We start from the raw sequence: 21407 nt of genomic DNA on the forward strand, positions 1-21407 counted from the left end.
ATTGAGTGGGTGTGCATATGTATCTCAGACTACAACATCGTCAACATCTACAAGCCCCCACCCTCGCGAATGTTGCCATCATCCCTTCCAACGTTCCCCTCCCCCAGTCTCTACGCTGGCGACTTCAACTGCCAGCACATCGACTGGGGCTACAACAACACAAGCATTGACGTAGAATTGCTGGCTGACTGGGCCTCTACAAACCATCTTGTCCTCCTATTCAATTCAAAGGAACCAGCCAGTTTCCACTCCGGCCGCTGGGGAACAGGGACAAACCCTGACTTGGCCTTTGCGAGTGTCGACAGCTCTCTTCCAGACAGACGTGTGCTTGAGAAGTTCCCGCGGTCCCAACACCGGCCGTCCCTCATCATCGCCCCAAAACTTGTGGCTCCTGTCCCGAGTTCACCGGTGAAGCTATGGAACTTCAAAAAAGCCGATTGGAATCAATACAGCCTTTTGACCAATGAGTCTACTGCAAAGTTACCACCACCTGAAACATGCAACGCAGACGAGGCATACCAGGACTTCTGCAATGCTATAATAATTGCGGCAAAGGCCACAATACCACGTGGCCATCGAACCAGCTATAGCCTACACCATGCTGGGACTCTGAGTGTAAAGCTCTCTATCGCTCCTACCTAAACGCCACCCCGGGCACTGCTTCTAACACCGCCGCCACCAGACTACTTGAGTGGCTGGACGCAAAGAAGCTTGAGCGATGGAATGAAGCCGTCCAAACCATCGACTTCTCACACTCAAGCCACAAAGCATGGAGCATCATCAACAACCTCAATGGGCGCTCAGCAAACTCCCCTCGCCAGTGCCCCGTTTCTGCAAATGCCATCGCTTCCCAGCTAGTGCAGAACGGGGTCTACAAGACAAAGGACCGCAAGACATCCCGCCTTGTCGCCGAGGAAGTGTCTGCCCTGTGGCGAGTGGTAACACCACAAGAAGAAACAATCTCTGGAAATTTCACTCCAGAGGAGTTCACCACCGCCCTCCGCCCAGTGAAACCAAGTCTCCAGGGCCGGATAAGATCTGCCCTGAGCTTGTGCTCCATGCTGGCCCTGCCCTCAAGTCCTGGTTACGTAGATTCCTCTCTTCCTGCCTGCACTACCTCACAATTCCAAAAATCTGGAGAAGAGCTCTAGTAGTTGCAATCCCTAAGCCTCACAAGCCACCAGAGGACCCAAGGAGTTATCGTCCGATATCCCTCCTCTGCGTTCCTTTCAAAATCCTCGAAAGACTGATCTATGCCCGCGTGAACCCAATCATCGACCCGCTCCTTCCAAAAGAGCAAGCTGGATTTCGGCGCGGAAAATCCACTGTAGATCAGGTCACACTGTTGACCCAAGACATCGAGGACTGCTTTGAGGCAAAAAAGAAGGCCAGCGCTGTCTTTCTAGATCTCACAGCTGCCTACGATACTGTATGGCATCGCGGCCTTACTTACAAGCTGCTTCGCCTGCTTCCTGACCGACATATGGTCCATATGATTATGGAACTTGTCAGGAATCGAAGCTTCACCCTCACCACCGGCAATCCACGGCGAAGCAGACTGAGACGCCTGAAAAACGGCGTCCCACAGGGATCGGTTCTGGCTCCACTTCTTTTCAACATCTACACCCACGACTTGCCAACCACGGTCTCCGCAAAATACGCTTATGCGGACGATCTGGCAATTCTCCACTCCACAAAGTCGTGGGAAAATCTAGAAGACATCTTGAGCAAGGACATGCAAACCATCTCAGCTTATCTCCAGAACTGGCGACTGAAACTCAGCGAAACCAAAACTGTGGCGGCAGCTTTCCACCTACACAATCGGGAAGCTGATCGTGAGCTACATGTCCACAACAACGGAAAACCTCTGTCCTTCTGCCCCGAGCCAAGGTATCTTGGGGTGACACTATGACAGATCGCTCACATACCGCCACCATTTGGTGTCACTGCGCAAGAAACTGACATCCGCGCTGCGCTACTGAAGCGCCTGGCAGGCTCTAGCTGGGGAGCGAGAGCTGACACTTTGCGAATAGCAGCCTTAGCCCTTGTCTACTCTTCTGCAGAGTACTGTGCACCTGTCTGGTGCCGCAGTGCTCACTGCCACAACATCGACACTGCCATAAACAGCGCCCTGCGCACAGTGACCGGATGCCTGCGTCCCACACCATTGGACAATCTCCCCATTCTCGCTGGCATCCAACCTGCTGAGCTTCGTCGCGAAGAAGCCACTCTGTCCCTCGGTCGACGGGCACTGGAGCCTAACCATCTTCTCCACCACAGGATCTCTGCCTTCCCAAAGGGGCACCCCCGCCGACTGAAATCAAGACACCCACTCGTGCCAGCCGCTCGGCTTCTGATCAACAAGACATCTCTGCGGCTAGTTGGGCGGACCATAAATGGAATTCTGAATGGAGGTCAAGCACCACCAGACTCCATTCATTCATCCCCGACGCCGACACACGCTCCATCGGCCTGACGCTACAGAGACAGGCATGGGTGCGCCTCAAACCGTCTCCGTACGGGCGTCGGGTTTTTCCGCTCAACCATGCACCAATGGGGAATGGCTTCTTCCTCCTCCTGTGAATGTGGTGCCGAGGAACAGACCGCAGACCACATCATCAATGACTGTACCATCTTCAAGCCACCTAACGGAGTGGAAGGTCTGCGCGTCATGGATGATGAAACTAAAGACTGGCTGCTCTCTAGCAGCCTTCCAGTGTAGTCCGGGAACATCGTGAATCTGGGGTGGTAAAAGGATAGACCCTCGGCCCCAGAAGCTCAGACGACGACGATCAGTCAATCGACAAAACAGCCGTGCTAGAACTTTGGTGAAGGTGAAAAAAATGCCCGATTTTACTTGCAAACAAAACGTGTACGTTGATGCAGGAAGGTAAACTGTTTGTTGGCCATCAAGCATTGCAAGCACTTTGACATCTGACAGTCAACTTTGATTGCGAAGTGCCGGCTGGAACTTTAAGCACGCAGAACAACGATTTATGGAAACGTACGCTTTACAATTTGCCATTTGGCCGCATGGATATTTTCGCCCTATCGCAACTTTTATGATGCTAATTTCAACCTGTCATGGGTAAAAAATTTTCGCATTTAATGAAAGTCAGATGCAACAGTTTGATCTCCTAGTTGGATTAACCATTTCAATAAACATGCAGATGGGCATTGAAGTGTACTGTACACCCAAACTATTAAAACATCTGCTCAATGCATAGGCTACTCTATTTCAATGAAGTGAAACATAATTGACCCACCACATTATTGCAAGCGTGTTTATTTTACTGGCATATGGCATTTATACAAAATAACTCTATACATAGTCGTTCCATATAACATTTTCACATTTTCAGCAAAGTTTAGTCATTCCAAAAACATCATTTTCATCATGAAAAGTGTGAATACATGACAGTGTACAAGTATTTCCGACTAGCAATCTTTTATGCATTATAGTTGATACTTTCAATTCAATCTCTCACAGCAACCAAAATATAATTATATATCATACTATATAACATTTCAACACTGAAGCACAAAGTTAAATGAATCTAAAAGAGTAAAACAAAAATTAAATAATAAAAAAGCACCTAAAGTAATTCACTTTTACAAAAATTCGTTATGCCGAAGGACCTTTGATTGCTGCTAAACGTGCTTTATGTTCCTTAATTTTTTTCTCATGACGTTTTATGTCTTCCAAATGTTCCTTAATTTCGTCGTGATGATGTTTTTGCAAGGCTTTCCACTGCTCCACTTCCAGTTGTCTCACATACTGGCTTTCATCTGCGGCAGCCTTTTTTGCAAGTTTTCCACCCTCTTCTGTAATTCCCCCTTCATCTGACATTGCACGAGATATGGCAGGAGATGCATATCGATATGATGCAAACATGGATTTTCGAAAAACACGCAACATAATTATCAGACATTAAGTTACCTGTAAAGTATTAAGTAGAGATGGTAGAAGCAGGGAATTGCTCACTCAACAATAAGGTGGACAACTGGAGAGTCATAGTATTATGACAAAATTTGGTGTAACTGCAGCTTGAGGTCTACCGCCATATGTCGAATGCCCAGGTGCAGCGTATGTGACCTATATAGCATATCATTTGATGAGAATGATTTCACATGAAACTAAACAAAACTTTGTGCAGTTCTGCCAATTTTGAATTTTACAGTGACCTTTCAGATGTCCATATCGCAAGGAAAATTAGAAAAGTGAGTCTATTCAACTGCCCCTAGTAGCCTATTATACAACAAAAAATATGAATATTTTATACTTGAACTTGCTATTAAGCTATTCTAGCATTATATGAAGTTCTATTTAAGCAATATGTACATTGCACAACAAAATTTCCTTATCATTCATTCAACAAGAAAATTCAAAAAGAATCCATGTAAGCCGTTTATGATGCAGCAGATCACAAAAAATCCTTTTTAGGAATAAACTGAATGATGGCGAAACAGAGCGATTGTTCAGAAAAAAATTCACATAAAGAGTGAATACAGCAATCCTGACATCAATAAGTTTGAGAACTATCTTGCATATCTACTGTGCCAGTTGAGTAGCGTGACCATTTTTTGAGTGTTTAATTCTAGTCAGCAAAGTTTAAACTACTTGTATTTAAACAAAACCTTGGATGTTGTTCAACCGAGTCAGCTCCACTATATATATATATATTTTTTTTTTAATGAAAGTTTACTGAAAAAGTATGCCTGTCATAGGTAAAGTATACCTGTCATGGTTTAACTCCCGGCTTCAGCTGGTTGTTGAAAACACCGCTCACCTCTACCTAAGATGTAATAAATTGGGTGGGCATAATTGCTATAGGAAAGGCGACCGAGAGAAAGGAACTGGCCACCCTATCTCCTTAGTGCCGAAGACTAAGTACAATGAGAACCTTATCTTCTCATACCCAACACTTGAATCAAGTATGGGACCACCTTTACTATTTACTGAAAAAGTGAACACCCAAAAAAATGGTCATGCCACACCACTGCTGGTTACGTATGTGCAAAAGAGAAAAAAAAATTATAATTTAACTAAAAAATGAGATTTTCAAGCAATGGCCGTTTACGTCCTACCGTCCTAGTATGACCACTGGTCAGTAGCCTACATCTACAGTGTAGACCAGTGGTTCCCAACCTGGGGTTCGCGGACTCCTTGGGGGTCCGTGAGAAAGCATTTGGGGGTCCGTGATTACCTTGATGAATTTTGGAAATAAAAACAAACGAAAAGCAATCTTTTTACTTTCATTTCTCTCTTTAAATGCAAATGTGTCAAGCTCAAGCCCGCGAGAATAAACTGCAACAACAGCTCTTTCATTAAATTTGCTTGCGTTGAAAAAGTTTCGGCATGGCACTTTGGGTCACCTTAATATTCAAATACTGCTGACATTTCTTGAACAATTCTATCATTTTCTTATTTGAGCAACTGTTTAACCTGATATTTGCTGCAGGAGTCATAGCGGCAATGCAATATGACACAGTACGGTACAGTAGTTGAGTACTGTAGCATAATCATTACAATAGTCAATACGGGTGCCAGATGTTTCGTCCCTGAGATCTTTCGTCCCGACGTTTCGGCCCTACAAGACATCGGCTACTTTGGTGGAAAGTGCGAGATTAACAGTGGCAAAACACCGCGACCGAAAAAAGTTTTATTCCGTGGGCGAAAAAAAGTTTATTTCGAAGTCGGCAAGAGGCCGAAACATCTCTTAAGTTTTCAATTTAACAACCTTTGGGCTACGGCCGTGTGACAGGTACCCGGTCATTTGGTCGACAGGACGTTTGGTCGACAGACATTTGGTCGACAGGACGTTAGGTCGACAGAACGATTTATTTTAGGGTTAGGGTTAGTTAACTAACCATAACCCTAATCTAACCCTGACTCTAACCCTAACCCACTGCCCAAGATGTTTCGGCCCTTGCCAACTTCGAATAAAACTTGTTTTCGGTCGCGGTGTTTTGAAACTCTCCCTCTTGCACTTTCCACCAAAGTAGCCGATGTCTTGTAGGGCCGAAACGTCGGGACGAAAGATCTCAGGGACGAAACATCTGGCAAGCAGTCAATACAGTAGTATGTTAATTGAGTTTCAGGCAAAATTTAGGTAGGGGTCCGCAGAATTAATAATTTGTCTAAAGGGGTCCATGACAACAAAAAGGTTGGGAACCACTGTAGACTGTACGCATATTTATAATATGCAGGTCGCTGCAGCAACTATGTGATACTGTAAGTACCGGTAAGCGTCTTTCTGGAAACTTTCTGATATCATATATATAAATTAAAAAAGCAGTTCGGTATATTGGCATAATGGTTTGGTCTCTTAGAGTTTAGGAGGGAATAATTTTGATGATGTGGCTTCGATTCTCACCGCTGCCTTTACTTTTTTTTATGTTAATTACGGTAGTAAACAAATTTCAAAGCAAGAATCAATTGTCTGAGTGCTAGAAGGGTCATAAGGACTGCAGTCAGCTGGTTTATAAGAGAAATTGTGGTATCTTAAAGGTGTCTACTCCATCTGCTGCAGTGACCTGCACATTACAAATACGTACACTGTACAGATACGCTGTATATTTCCAAGATAATTCCTCACCTACCGGCCATAAACTCTAATGAATGAAACATTTAATATGTATATACCGTATGGTACCGTACGGTACCTACAGAAAACACCTCTATAAACTTTTCTGCAAGCAGAAATTTCAATACAATAACATCAAACAATTGTCAGCTCAGTGCAAACACTGCCGTATTGTATTCAACAATCAATAAACTACTCGGTAGTTTCAAATACACTTGGCTCCTAGTGAGGACACCCCACATATAAACAACTGACCTACAAGCAATGATATAATTTTTGGATTTAGTCACAAGAAAGATAGTTTCTTGAAAGTTGCATTTCATCGCATGAGATATACATAATTGTATGGAGCGCAATTGCACAACTCAGTTTTGGTACCGCAGGTGTTCAGGTCAGTAAGGCACACTCAGGAACAGTTCAGCATCAGTAGCTTCTGTTCACCAAGGTGAACTTCACCTTGGAGCAGGCCTGGTTTCGTTATTTACCTCCGCTAGGTAGCGAAAGCAAGCTGCTCGGATCATTACAAACTTTAACATGGTCTTAGATTTAATAAAGAATAACTTAAACGGTGAAGAAAATTTAATGTGGTAAACAAAAACTAAAAAATAAAGAGATCAGTTTCTTAAATGTTAGCTTCTTTTTTTATTCTCTCGTGTCGTAAACTATTAACCATAATCGGCGTTTTCCTCACACCCCATGTTTATGACCATATGGGCTCTGATGTGGGTGCTGCAACCGTGCCATATTCTATTTTTGCATAAAGGTTAGACTTTTCGCTCAATCGTAGGCTCCACTAATGATAAGTGGCGTCTTCCTTCTCTTGCGAGACGCGAGTGTGACGTTGAAGAACATACCGTAGGCGTAGAGACGGTAGAGTAGACCATATCATCGAAGCCGATATAATACTACCCGTCTGCCGGTATCCTAAAAATCGTCATCCATCTGACGTCGTAACAAGAAATAATTTTGGTCAAAATCCCTTTAACACGTATAAAAAGCTGACCGATTTGCTCCGAAAAGAATTTACTTAACAATGTCAAGTTGACATAATAAAATGTAATTTAACGTTCGCGTTTTGTCGCTTCTACCCTTTTCTCGACCTTTGCTATGCTGACGTGTATTGTTTTGATATGATGGTCAGAAATAAAAACAACTGAACTGAACTAATTTACTTTCACTTCAGCATGAAACTTTGGATGATTTGGCCAGTCAGCTGAGCATAAAAATAAATCTGCTGTTTCGAGACTAAAGGATCAGCAGAACAAACAAAAAACTATTTTCTCTTTTTTTAAGTCCACTTTCTAGCCTCGTCCTCGTCCATTTTTATAATCAAAAATGAGGCTGGTACACTGTTTGTTGTGTTGAGCAACAGGACGAGACTAATGATAAGAGACAGTCAACCGCTTCAAGTGGACAGTTGGCTGGGTGGTTCACAAAAAACAGAAAAGTTTTATTAGTCTCTTTCTAGCCTGTCCGATTCTGAGTACAAACTAACTACTCTAGTCTCTAGTGCTACGGTAGTTGGTGTTTTGTTTTCCTGAGGTGGGATGGTATTTGGCTTACCGTATTATTGCCAGAGATGGATTTGCGAGAATAGGTAATTTTATGCAGTATTTTCCGATGCTTTTTTCGTCATTTAGCCTCCAAATAGTTTCACTGTTTTGTGTTCTAATTCAAACAACCCAGTGCTTGTTTCTAGAAGTTTACTAGTTTTTGACAGGTTGAATTTCATTTGTTGTAATTTAAACTTTGTAAGTGCACTGTTTTGTGACTTACCTGTGACGAAAGATTTTCTGAAGCTACACTGAAAGATTTTTAGTTTTGGAATTTTGGTAAGTACAGTAGCAGTATGTAGATATTTTTGTATTTTAAACCCCAAAATGAGTAAAATGCCTTAACAAAAAGTAATGCCATAAGATATTTTTCTTATATTAAATAAATATTTCTTGAATATTGTTACTGCTAATAAAGTCACAGTTTCACTTAATCAAACCATATTAATATCATATCTTTCAATTAGACTTTCATATAGCTGTTTGTTTGCTGTTGTGTGTATATCACTGTTGATAGTACCAACTGTTAACTTCAATAATCTTTATTAGTTTGTTTACTGTATGTAATTGAAAGATGAATAAGCACTCTGGTTTGCAACATCTCATATGTTATTATCATATGTTTTAACAACATACAGTAGCCTACTTATAATAGTGCGGTACACGACTTAATGTTGCGGTCCAAATGACACTATCCCTAGGTCGCAAGATGCAAGTGGCGCAATACATAAATGACGCAAGTCCTGAGTGCTCCTATACATCAATGACGGGCAACACTAAAGGGCAGAAACGCGGAAATAAGCCGGGCGTGAAATGGCGTATTGTCCGCAGAAGTAGCACTTTAACACCAATGTAGAAAACGCGGAAATACGATCTTGGCGTCCATATTGTTTAACATAGCGATAACTCCAGATTATGAAAGAATGAAATGTTGCAACATTTGCATTTTGCTTCTAAAAAATAAGAATGCAGTCCTAAATGACAATTTTGTGAATATACTTTATGACAAAAAGCAAATATATGAGATTTCGTAATTGTACATATATTTTTATTTGATTGAGTATTTTGCTTACTCAAAAGCCAACCTAATGTGACGCATTTGAAAGTGTTGTTCCTCATAATAAATTAAATTCGTTGTTTAACTTCTACTTGTACTTTACTATTGTTTCAACTTTACAAAATGTCTTCTCTTGAGCTGTTGGCAGTTTTCCGTGCTTATTTTCGCATTTCCGCCTTTTAGTGTTGCCCATCAATGACACAACATTTTGTTATTTCTTACTAACATTTAATTGTTTTTTTTAATAGGGTAGTAATTTCATTTGCCACTGGTAACAAATTCACTTTTCATTTGTTATATACACAAGCAAAAATTTCAAAATCATATTTTTGCACTTAACAAAATAAAGACGAAGGTCGAAGGTGCCACTAATTCATGGGCTGCCTTTTAATCTTATTGGACATTGTTGCTGAGAAATTTTACTGATTAGAAACGTCTGGCAAACTCACAGTATAAACCTGGCTTTCTGCAGTTATCTCATTTTCCTTGCTTCAGGAACAACACAGAAGGTCAGTTATACAAAGACAACCAATTAGGTTTGGCAAAAGCAGGCCTCGAAATTCACGGCGGACACCGCGGACATGTCCGCCGGCACAGCATGTGATGTCCGCGGGAAGTGCCCTCTAGATCGGTCATATTTGTCCGCCGAGAAATAACACAGAGACTGACGATTCTAATTGTCACCGCATAGCACGAACAATTGTTGCGAGAATACAATTTCCCGCGCATTCTAGCGCGCATCTAGAAAATGTGAATACCATACTGCAGGGGTGTCCAACCTTTTTGGCCAAAGGGCCACATGCCGTTTTCGAATGATTGCGCGGGGCACTTGAGTATTTACTGTTAATTTGTAATCTTGGAAATAGCTGTCTTATAATTTTTAATTAAAACCTTCACACCAAAGTTTTAATCTTAGAAATGTGTATTATCCTCTTTTACAATAATTATAAGAACAATAGGCTAGACATACCAAGATACAGTAAAGTCAACAAAGTTTTTACTACACGTCGACGTTTCAATGTGAAGTTTGGTAGGCTACTGTTTTTCTCCAACAAGTTTGGCAATATGCAGTGAAATGGATGATATAGCAATGCAAAGCGACTTTTCCATGTGGCTGTCACAAATTAGTGATCACTCAGGGAATTTGACAGGGTTCATCCGCGAAAAAACTTACTCGCACAAGCAAGTGCTGCCAGATAATGATGTCACGAAAACTGCCAATCCGTAAATTCTCTTATAGTTTTATTTAAAAACATTTTTTTGTAAAATTCTAGCAATAGAAAGTTTTGAACTTTTCCCATAAAGCAAGAAATATTAATGATTGACTGACTCTTGAAGCACGAGTACGATTGTGTGGAAAGAGGTGGACGTAACAATGTGGAAAATGTGGTGCGTAACAATGTGCATTGTGATGCAATAAAATCAACTTGAACAGTTGCGCACCCCTGCACTAGGGACTATAGAACAATTGACAAAGAAAGCAAACAATAAATGCCAATTTCTCGAAATGTAAGTTCGCCATAAATTACGTAGGCCATTGAATTGATGATATATATCATTTCAAAAAATATCACGCGGGCCACTCAAAACCTTCTCGCGGGCCACATGTGGCCCGCGGGTCACGGGTTGGACACTCCTGCCATACTGTATCCCTTAGCTTCCATTCAAGCAGGAAAACTTTTGATTTTTACGTTGCTTCAACGATTGATGACATTGAATCATCGTAACAAAGATGAATTCTTCGCTAAGAATCAATGGGAGTACCGGTACTTCTACACTAATCACGCGTAACTTAGTTCAAGTCTTATGTCACAATATTTGGCTTTGATCTCCTAGTAATATTGATAAGGAAAGGTTGGTTACAAAATTAGACATGCGAGTAGGCTATTACGGCAAGATGCAACAAAATTTGTTAAGTTGTGGTATTACAGTATGAAAAAGCCCAGGGAAAATTCATTTTCGCTCACATGACACGCAAAAACAAACCTAAAAAAGTCTAGTGATACTTTGCACAGCAGAAAATAGTAGCGTTAGTGTAGAAGTTTTCCGACTCGTGCCCAGAGCATTGTGATGCAAGAAGCCACACGACCTCGTTCGGTGGAAGTTAATCAGTTATGCGGTGTATCAAGCAGCTACACGGCACTTTGACTCTTCAAGCGCACGTCGTTGGTCTGATAAAAGCCTTTTAGAGTGACTTCGCTGAAATCTACAGCCTTCTAAACCGTACAGCTATTAGCTATACTTCTCAAATGGCAAAGAAATATCAAGCTAAAGTGATTAAGCATGACGATCGACGTTAAAACTGGTGTGTCCGCCGTGAGACTTAATTTGTCCGCCGAGATAGCTGCTCAGACCGGACACGTTTGTCCGCCGTCAACAAAAACGAATTTCGAGGCCTGCAAAAGGGTTTTGAAAACTGATTATTGAAAGTAGGCTACGGTTCTTGCGGCCTATCGCACAAAGATGACTAAACAGAAGTAATTAATGCAAACCTCTAGGCCAGAGGTTCTCAAACATGGTGCTCACACCTTTTAGGGATGCGAGAGCTCAAGAGCTGTTCCTAGGGAGTATGGGAAGGCTAATGCAATTAGCACTCAGGACTGGTGACATGGAGATTGGAGAAGTGCCATAAAACAAAATAGATGTTTGTTAGCCACCCACCCTCGCGGGTCTGCTACTATTCGGTGAGTCCGATTCGGTGAGTCTGATTCGGTGAGTTCCTAACCTCTAACCCCTAACTCCTAACCCCTAACCCTAAAACGGCAATGATAATTAGGCTACGGTACCCGATAATTTAAAAAAAAAATTGAAAAAATCCCCCGTTAAGGGATCGGACTCACCGAATCGGACTCACCGAATCGGACTCACCGAAACGGGCCATTCCGCACCCTCGCAATAGGCTACAGAGAACAGGAGACCTTAATTCCTAGAGATGGATAGAGACACAAAACAATAAAAACATCAAGAAAAGAAACGCGATTTTCAGATTCGAAGTATGAGGAAAGCATCACTTGTGTTATTTCATTTTATGTTATATATGTAAAAAAAATTAAAAAACGATGGTTGTTATTTCCACATGTAAACAACATTACTTTTGAGTAGAAATGTAAGTCGTTTTTTACACTTGTTTTTTATTTTTTAAGAAAATTAGAAAAAACAATCGTTTTTTTGCACCAACAATCTGTCTAAAATTTAAGTGTTGAAACAAAATTTGCACTTGGTTTCACTTGCACTTGAAATATTGGTTTCGAAATAATCACGACATCAATAAGTTGCCAAAATAAAACTTCGTCACTAAACTTTTCATTAAAGTCTTCTTTTGACTACACCAATGATCCAAAAGGATGCATAGTAGACTAGTAGTGTGTGACAACATCATGAAAAAAGTATGAAGTACCAAATTAAATTGGCAAATTCAACTTTATTAAATTTAAATTGAAAGGACTTGAATTTTTCAATTTATTATAGTATATAAAATATACTCTTTTATTTATCGATAAGTTAACGTGTATCCATAGGCGCCGGGTTTTGAAAATCGCCGGGGGCAAACTTTCTAGCCGACTGATTGCTTACATTCAAAATGCTGATGTTTGTTTGTCAGCATTGATGTTTTTTTGCGTCTATATGCCATTGTATATCGCCAAGCTTTATAATGTAGGCTCAGGCCTCGAAATTCACGGCGAACATCGGACATGTCCGCCGTCACAGTATGTGATGTCCGCGGGAAGTACCATCTAGATCGGTCATATTTGTCCGCCGAGAAATAACACAGGAACTAGCGATACAAATCGTCATTGCATAGCACGAACAATTGTTGCGATAATATAATTTCCAGCGCATTCTAGCGCGCATCTAGAAAATGTGAATGCTGTATCCCTTAACTTTCATTCAAGGAGGAAACCTTTCGATTTTTACATTGCTTCAACGATTGATAACATTGAATCAGCGTAACAAAGGTGATTTCTTCGCTAAGAATCGATAGGAGTACAGGTACTTCTCTACACTAATCACGCGTAATTTAGTTCAAGTTTACGTCACAATGTCTGGCTTTGATCTCCGAGTAATAATGATACGGCAAGGTTGGTTACTAAATTAGATTATACGAGTAGGCTATTACAGCAAGATGCAACAAAATTTGTTAAGTTTTGGTATTACAGTAAGAAAGAAAAGACCCAAGGAAAATTCACTTTCGCTCACATGACACGCAAAAATACACTTAAAGAAAAAAGCCTGTGAAACTTTGCACAGCAGAAAATAGTAGCGTTAGTGTAGAAATTTTCCGACTCCTGCCCAGAGCATTGTGACGCAATAAGCCACACGACCTCGTTCGGTGGAAGTTAATCAGTATTGTGACGTATTGATAGTTATAGTTCTGAAAATAGCGAAGAATTATGATCAAGATAAAGTGATTAAGCATGACGATCGACGGCTAAAACTGGTGTGTCAGCCGTGAGACTTAATTTGTCCACCGAGATAGTTGCTCAGACCGGACACGTTTGTCCGCCGTCAAAAAAACGAATTTCGAGGCTTGTAGGCTACTTTGAATTATATGCTGGTCACTTTGAACTTTAGCTCTTAATACGCTTAGATACTAAACTGAGCAAACAGCAAACCGTACCTCGTTATTGACACTTCCAAGAAAAAACAAAGCAAAAGAAATCAAGAAAAACGTTTTTCAATCATTATTACTATGCTTTAACGGCACCATGCTGGCGTTTATCAGCTACCGTACTTCTGTTTTTTTTTGTTATCTTAGGAGTAGCACTCTTGTTGCAACAAGTAGATCTTTTAATTGAGATCGATCCACAATGAAGGTCAAACTAATGCAAATCTGAACTTAGAAACATTTGATTTAGAATTTTTTTAAATAATTTGCGGGGGGGGGCAGCCACCCGAGCTAAATTCATGGGGGGCGCCGCCCCCTGGAGTCGGCGCCTATGCGTGTATCTGTCGGCTAGACTGCAGATTCATCAATTAGACTTTAAAAACACCACAATACTCATCATAACAGGCTATTTGCAATAAACGAAATAATAGGAATGAAATGAAAGAAACAAAGTAATATAAAAATTAAGACAAGCAACAGATTAGGTTGACTGTTAACATGGTCACTACTAGACTAGTACTGAAAAGTCCTTGCATCGTCATCATTGGTAACGCTTAAAGTTGGGTTGTTCATTGGCACCGCTAGCTAAGCATGCAACCACACTTCTGATTTATATAACATCAAAACTGCATTAAACTAATTTATAATATATAAGTTATTCTGCAACTATAATTCAACACGTTTTCTTACAGTTCTTTGTTATACTAAATGAAAACGATAAAATGTATGAAACGATTGGAAATACTGTAGTATAAAAAACAAAAAACACAAATAAAAAACGATTACAAAAAACGTTTTTAACAATGTCTACTTTTGAGTCATTCAAAAAAGGATAGTCTCGAAGCAGTTATCACAGTTTAAAAGGATATATAATTAATTTCAGTAAGAAGTAACCAAGTCTTGTCTCATTTGTGTCTTGCAACATTCAGTTCTTGTGTCATTTGGGCGTTGTGTTATTTGTACCTTGTGGCCTCGGAATGGCGTCATTCGTGTTTGCATCATTCGGACTGTGGCATAAAATCATGTATTTGTAATAGTGGTTGCAATATGTTTTTCAGCGCACTCAGATATTACTCTTGCACGACATCTCTGCTAATGGCTTACGTGGAATCTGTTCCTGTTATTTCTTGTATGAGCCTTTTTCAACTTACCTTTATTAACTGTTCAAGTATCATAAACTGTTTACAGTCGAAAAGGTTTAGTGGATGTATTCAACATTAACTGACATTGTATATAAGTTTCACTGTGATCAAAGTCTATTTTCTGAACTTACACATTTTTAATTTTTTAACTGTGAGAATGAAGTTTTTGGAAAACAGTCGTCTTGAAGCATTGAGTAGTGCATTAACAATTGAGAATGGAGATTGTAGAGTGATTGGTCGACTTGAAAGTTATTCGTGTAAACCGGCTGGTGAAGACAAACGACTGTTCAAAGGTTTATCAAATGAGGGGGATCCAAATGACCTCACCGTGCTTTCCCCACCTCAAACAATGCTTTCAGTAAGCCCAGTTCCTTGCTACAGTCGAAGCGTTTCAAGTACAGATGAAACGGAAAGTCCACTCAACTATGCATGCAGCAGGAAGACTTTGTACTTTCTTGTCTCAACTTTAAATGCATCCTTTCGACCTGATTATGACTTCAGTAATGCTAGAAGTGATGAATTCAGTCGAGAACCAAGTATTTCTTATGTCTCTCAATTCATCAACAGTAGTCTGGGTGCCGTTCTTGGGGAGACATACAACAGGTAACAATATTATTTAAATCTTTTTATGTACTAGTTCACATTTTAGTAAGAGATTTTATTTCATCCAGCTGTCAATTGGAGAACGAGCAACCTTTTTTATCTACCAGCCAACCGCGTAGTGTTAAAATGTTGACACACCCAAAATGTTACTTCATCTACAACAGTGCTACTCAAACTTTTTTATGCCGTGTACCGGCTGAGCACTTTCCATCACTTGGCGTCCCGGTCAATTTGCGAAAAAAAGACAAGAGAAAAGTCATTATTACTTTTGTAACAAATACACAAAAAAAAAACAAGTAAACAACACTTTTATTAATGATCTTTCAAATTTTGATGCGAAGTGTGCGCTTGCTTATTTGCAACCAGCTTATCCAATTGCGGTTCAATGGAAGACAATGCTGCTCGAAGAGGAGCATGGATATCCAACGCGTTTCTGTGTTTTCCCGGCTTCACATAGATAGGCTATGTAGAAGGGAATGGAAGCAGTGTTTTAATAGCCATGGTACACAGTCTCGGATATTCTGCTTTTATTTTGACCCAGAAGCTTGCAAAGGAGTTTGATTCAAAAGATTCATCAGCAGATAGATCCAATAATTAATTTATCTTTTAAATCGACACTTATATTTAACTCTTCTACGTTTACAGTTGGTGCAAATGGGTTTCGAATCTATTCATTTCCTCTTCGTGGATCTTTTTGTTCCGGAAAATAATGTTGAATACGTTCCACCAAATTCGACAAATGTTCTGTGGCAGTATCTTGAACACATTTTACGTCCAAATTGTCTCCAGCATCGTCAATAACAGTAGCTAACTTAGGAAACATGTCGTAACAATTATTCGAGACTCGAATCTTCCATGCTTTCAGCTTTCGTTGCATGCCTTCAATTTTATCTGCTGTTGCAAAAAGTGAAGCATTTTTTCCTTGCATTGAATTAATGGATAACAATTACGAAATAACATTTCTTTGTGACCTAACTGGAAGTCGTCGTAGTAGTGGGCCACCAAATTGTCTATAGCTGGGAAAGCAGATTGAACATTATCGTTGCCTAAATATTATTAGTCGTTCTGATCAACATAAAACAAATTACTCAATTTACAATTTCTCCTACCTGACCGCGTACCAGCAGCCAAGTGCTCGTGTACCGGCACCAGTACGCGTACCGGCGTTTGAGTAGCACTGATCTACAATACATCAGTGATCTTCAACAGGGGTTTTGCGGATCATGTAGTCGGGTTCCGTGAGTTTAAAATGTTCCATGTGGGTTTCTCATATTTTAGCAGAATTGATTTTTTGCTTCACTAATCACTATATTGGTGCGTTATTCTGAATTTTTAGGTCATCTTGCCGCATTCACACTCCAAGTAGGCTAGTTGGTTAAACAAGAGGATATTTTTGACTTTGTAACTAATAACTGTTTAGCCTATTTGTTAAAGTGTTTAATTATTTTTTGATGTGTAATGACAAAATATTTGATTTTCTTACAAGCAATTTGCTATTTCTAAATTTTTGTTTATATGACAAACGGGAAAGTGAATCAGGGATTTTACGATGAGTCGATGACTGAAAGGTTAAAGAGCACTCAGCTACTGTACATTACAGAGACGGTGTTGTAGCATCAGCTCTGCTGTTGTTGATATATATAATACGTGTCTGTGCCTACAAGTCTACCCGCATAAAAGCATCACTTTATTGTACTGTGGTTTTCACTCAGATGTTATTGTTGAATTCGGTTAACTCCACCAAAAATTGTGTTGTGTATTTGACAATTTATTTATTTCATTTCCTAACCTAACTCTATTTCATTACAGACTAAGTTCTTCTTTGTGGTCTACTATTGATGAGGAAATAGCTTTGCAAGATTGCAGTGTCTACAGTTACAATGCCGATCTTGATTCTGATCCTTACGGAGATGACGGGTGTCTGTGGTCTTTCAACTTCTTCTTTTACAATCTAAAGAAGAAAAGAATCCTTTTCTTCACTTGCAAAGCGCAGAGTGCATCCCTCGGAGCACGTGGAGATTACCGCTTTGCTGGCGTGGAAGACGAGTTGCAGGACATGCTGTGGGATGATGAAGATTACAACTCAGCCATGCAACCAATAGCCTTACCGTAGGTTATGAACACCTTGATCGCTGTGTTTCAGATTTGTATATATATATTCTGTACATGTCTACAGCACTTTGATTTGGATTCTTTTTATTGTTCTTTATTTTCTTCTCTTGACAACGTGCCTTAATCTGATTTTACCATGTTCTCATTTTTAAAAGTAGAAACGTTGCAGATATATACAAACAGGCACAGACAGATTTTATTGTTAATCTATGTAAAATATTTTAATAGTGCTGTCAAGAGCGATTTTTATTTTGTCTTTCTATACACCAGGAAGTAGCCTACTTGACTTTGATGTTGCGTACCACAAACTTTAAAAAATACCACGCTTTTTAGTTCCTTCACTTTTAGACATCATTTAAGCTTCCCCAGCCAAACGTATTAATCGAGATACATTTCGTGTGGATGAGGATAGGTTTTCACCGAAAAAGAGAAGTTGTTTGAGACATGCACAGAAGACCCTATTAGCTCTTCGTTACCATTTCGTATGTGTGTGTCAGCACTACTTTAACTAAAATCCCCTTCCCAACCGTTTCTGATTTGCTTTTCCAGCAAAGTGCTTGGCAACGTGCTGATGACAGCATCTTGAAGCAAGTCACGTTGCAGATCCTGAACACACGCGCGTGCTATGCGCACATTCAGGCAAACCCAGCAATGAAGCAAAGAGTAAATTGTATTGATGTGAGGTTGTGGCGTTGAGATTAGCAGGTTGTACTCTGCGCACATACTTGTTTATAACGCTTTGTTAAGTTTGGAAATTGTTGTGTTACTTGGTTAAAACGACAAACTCGAAAGTGCGATTCACAATTTTTCAAAACACTACGCAGTGATTAGCTTACATGGGAATTCCTGTTGCGCTGTCATTGCATAGCTCTATCTCTGCCTAGTGGTTGTAACATCATAAAATTGTTTTCGTGTTCTTGAAAGTTGTTACGTCAAAGAATGGTTTTTGAACTGATTAAGCCTTATCTACTGAGAAAACAAGCATTTTTATGAAGACTTCTTCTCTTGAAGTTTCATATTGTCTCCAAAGTATCACTATTGACTGTACACTAATGTACACTGTACAGTATATTGATTCAATTTTTTTTAATGCTTTCATTTGCTGTTGAAGATTATTACTTGTTTTAACTTTTAAAATTAAAGTTTGTTTCAATTTATAAATGTATGTTTTTTCACAAGGCTCTTAGAAAGTCTTTCTCAGACGTTTAAAAGTATTTTTAAATTTTAAAACATTGAATTTACACATCACTGCCAAGACAGATTAAGGACACTTCAATTCTTGCGCCAAACACTTGATTCTTTTTTCGCTAAAATGTGCGATATGTTAACCTCTGGTACATAAAACAGTTCATTTCTCATTAAACTCGTCAAGAATGGTGTGTGTTGACCGAACAAAGGCTCTTTGTAATTAATTCTTTTGTTTGTTGCTCATTGCACTGTGCTATTTTAATAAAAATTGGCTGATTTCTCCTTTGTGAGAGGATGACCCTTTGGCTGCCTCCCTCCGTCATTTAATTTAAGTGTCACACAAAACTAGGCTCAGCGGTTGAAGAAAATTTTCTTATTTCTATAAAAAAAATTCACATACGTATCAGCTTCTTCGTTCTTACACTACTTTTTCGTTAAATGTTTATGTCATGGCGATATTTGCTTTTAGCTTGGAGGGTCAAGTCATTGGCTGTGAAAATTGTGTGCTTGGCCATTCAATATTTACTCGAACCACATTCTATCGTGTCCTGCTAAGCCACGTGACGCACATAAATCCAAGTTAACTGTTGTGCTATGCTTTTGCGTCACAGGATATTACGACTTTATGTTTCGAGCACATACAAGCAAATGGTGACGTCGCTACGGTACTGTTTCGATATTACCAATCATTCGCTCTTAGTACATGAGCAGTGAGCAGTGTAACACCTTGCTTGCTTGGTAATGCTAAAACAAACTATCCTACAAATAATTATCATTGTTTCTTGTTAGCGTTAACTAACTTTGTCATACATTATGTTGTTTAAAATTCTCAGAAAGATTTATAAAACTCCGTCACGCCGTAACAGAATGCCGTGCAAAAAAAAAACAGAGCTAACATTTCTTAAAACTCTGATTTTTAAAGACAGTTTTCTTACATTGTTTTCCAACTGGTGAAATGTGATAATGACAACCTACCTCCATAGGTCGCTAATATTATAATTTCACTCTCGTATGTTTCGATATTTGTTTGATGAATGTTTGGACTGGGCAAAAAAAGATACTTCTGCAGATGTTTAATCAATATGAAAAGTGACTGATTTGCTGCCTCGGCAAGTTGGCTATGCATGAAAAGCTTCGTGTTGAGTTTAATTTCTTCGAAAATACATCTACAAAAGAAAGGTCATTAACCGATGTGCATTTCTATTCCATGCAAGCGTTAAGCTATCAATAAGTTGATGTTTTGATATCATCCACAATTTTAAGATTAGAATTGGTTTCAATTCATAGATATTTTACACAAAGATACCACCACTACAGTATATAGCATTATTAGTCTGCACTCTTTGCTTGGAATTGTACTTTACAGTATTGTTTTGCCTTTGTATATATGTTCTTTAACCATATTCCCATTTCTAATGAGCGTTGTTTTTCTTACAATATACAGTTTATGCATAGCTAACGTTTGCGCAATACTTTATGCTGTGAAGTAATGGAAGTCCAGAAGTGTAGTAGGTTAGTCCAGTTATAATCCGGTGATGTCCCGTTACCGAGGGTTGCCGATTCACCTCCAAGTGCCGCAATTGCCTTCACACCCTGCCTCCACATTGATCTGTCTAACGCGTCCTCTCTTGTCAAGCCCACCTTGCTGCTTTCCTCCTCAACTTGCCTTTTCCACGTTTTCTTGGGTCTTCCTTGTTTTCTACAATCCCCCACTTGCAACTCTTCTTAAAACATCATCTTCATCCCTTCTCAAAACATGCCCATACCACCTCACTTCATACGCTTTCGCCAACTTATCAACATTCTCATTCAACCCAAGCAAGTTCATAAGTTCTTCGGTATTCCTTTTGTCCATCAGCTTCACACCACACATTGCTCTCACCATCGCTCTCTCAGTTCTTCTTAAAATCGCCAATTCGTTTTCACGTAAGCACCGTGTCTCACTTCCGTACAGTATTGCAGATCTCACACAACTAGTAATATAAATTCTTCCTCTCATTTTATACGAAAATCTTCTACAACATAACAACTCTCGACACTCTCAGAATTTCGCCCAACCAAAGTAGCTTTCAACATTCCGATTGCAGCAACTGACTCCAACCAACGATATGTCTGTTGACAGTTCGATTGTAGCCTAGCCCTACACGGAAAGTTATCAGAAAAAGTAGGCGGTATTTCACCGCGTGTGAGAAAGTGTAGATGACTACTCGACATGATTGCAGAGGTGTTCGCTTTTCAGATCAAAAAAGCAAATAGGTCGAAATTTTTTGAGAACTTTTTGGCTACGGTAGGCTACTTGAGATTTCCGTGGTCGCTTATGCGTCATTTCGTTCAGAGCTTTCGTTGGCCTCACGAATACTACAAAAAAAAATTGTGAAGTTGGATTTGTGTAGCATGTTTTCATTGGGCTGTTATTATTCATTTACGTTAACCAAAGTGATCTATATGCATAAGTTCGGCTAGCTCAGTGGTTCTCAAACTGGGGTCCGCGAGACGATTTTCTTGGACCGCAAAGCACCTTCCAAAAAAATTAACACGATCCCGAAGAAAAAAAATTTG

General features: G+C 39.8%; 1 protein-coding gene across 1 annotated transcript; it reads left to right on the top strand.

Moving 5' to 3' along the window:
• The first annotated feature begins 8284 nt into the window (after nt 1–8284).
• On the top strand, nt 8285–20302 carry LOC145775616 (repressor of RNA polymerase III transcription MAF1 homolog). The gene is made up of 3 exons (XM_082586939.1): nt 8285–8419; nt 14862–15548; nt 17358–20302. Exons 2-3 carry the CDS (start codon nt 15103–15105, stop codon nt 17659–17661), a joined length of 750 nt encoding a protein of 249 aa, XP_082443065.1. The 5' UTR covers nt 8285–8419; nt 14862–15102; the 3' UTR covers nt 17662–20302.
• Nucleotides 20303–21407: the final 1105 nt, after the last annotated feature.

The sequence above is a fragment of the Aplidium turbinatum genome, chromosome 8 (genome assembly GCF_918807975.1).
Source record: "Aplidium turbinatum chromosome 8, kaAplTurb1.1, whole genome shotgun sequence".
Classification (NCBI taxonomy): Eukaryota; Metazoa; Chordata; class Ascidiacea; order Aplousobranchia; family Polyclinidae; genus Aplidium; species Aplidium turbinatum.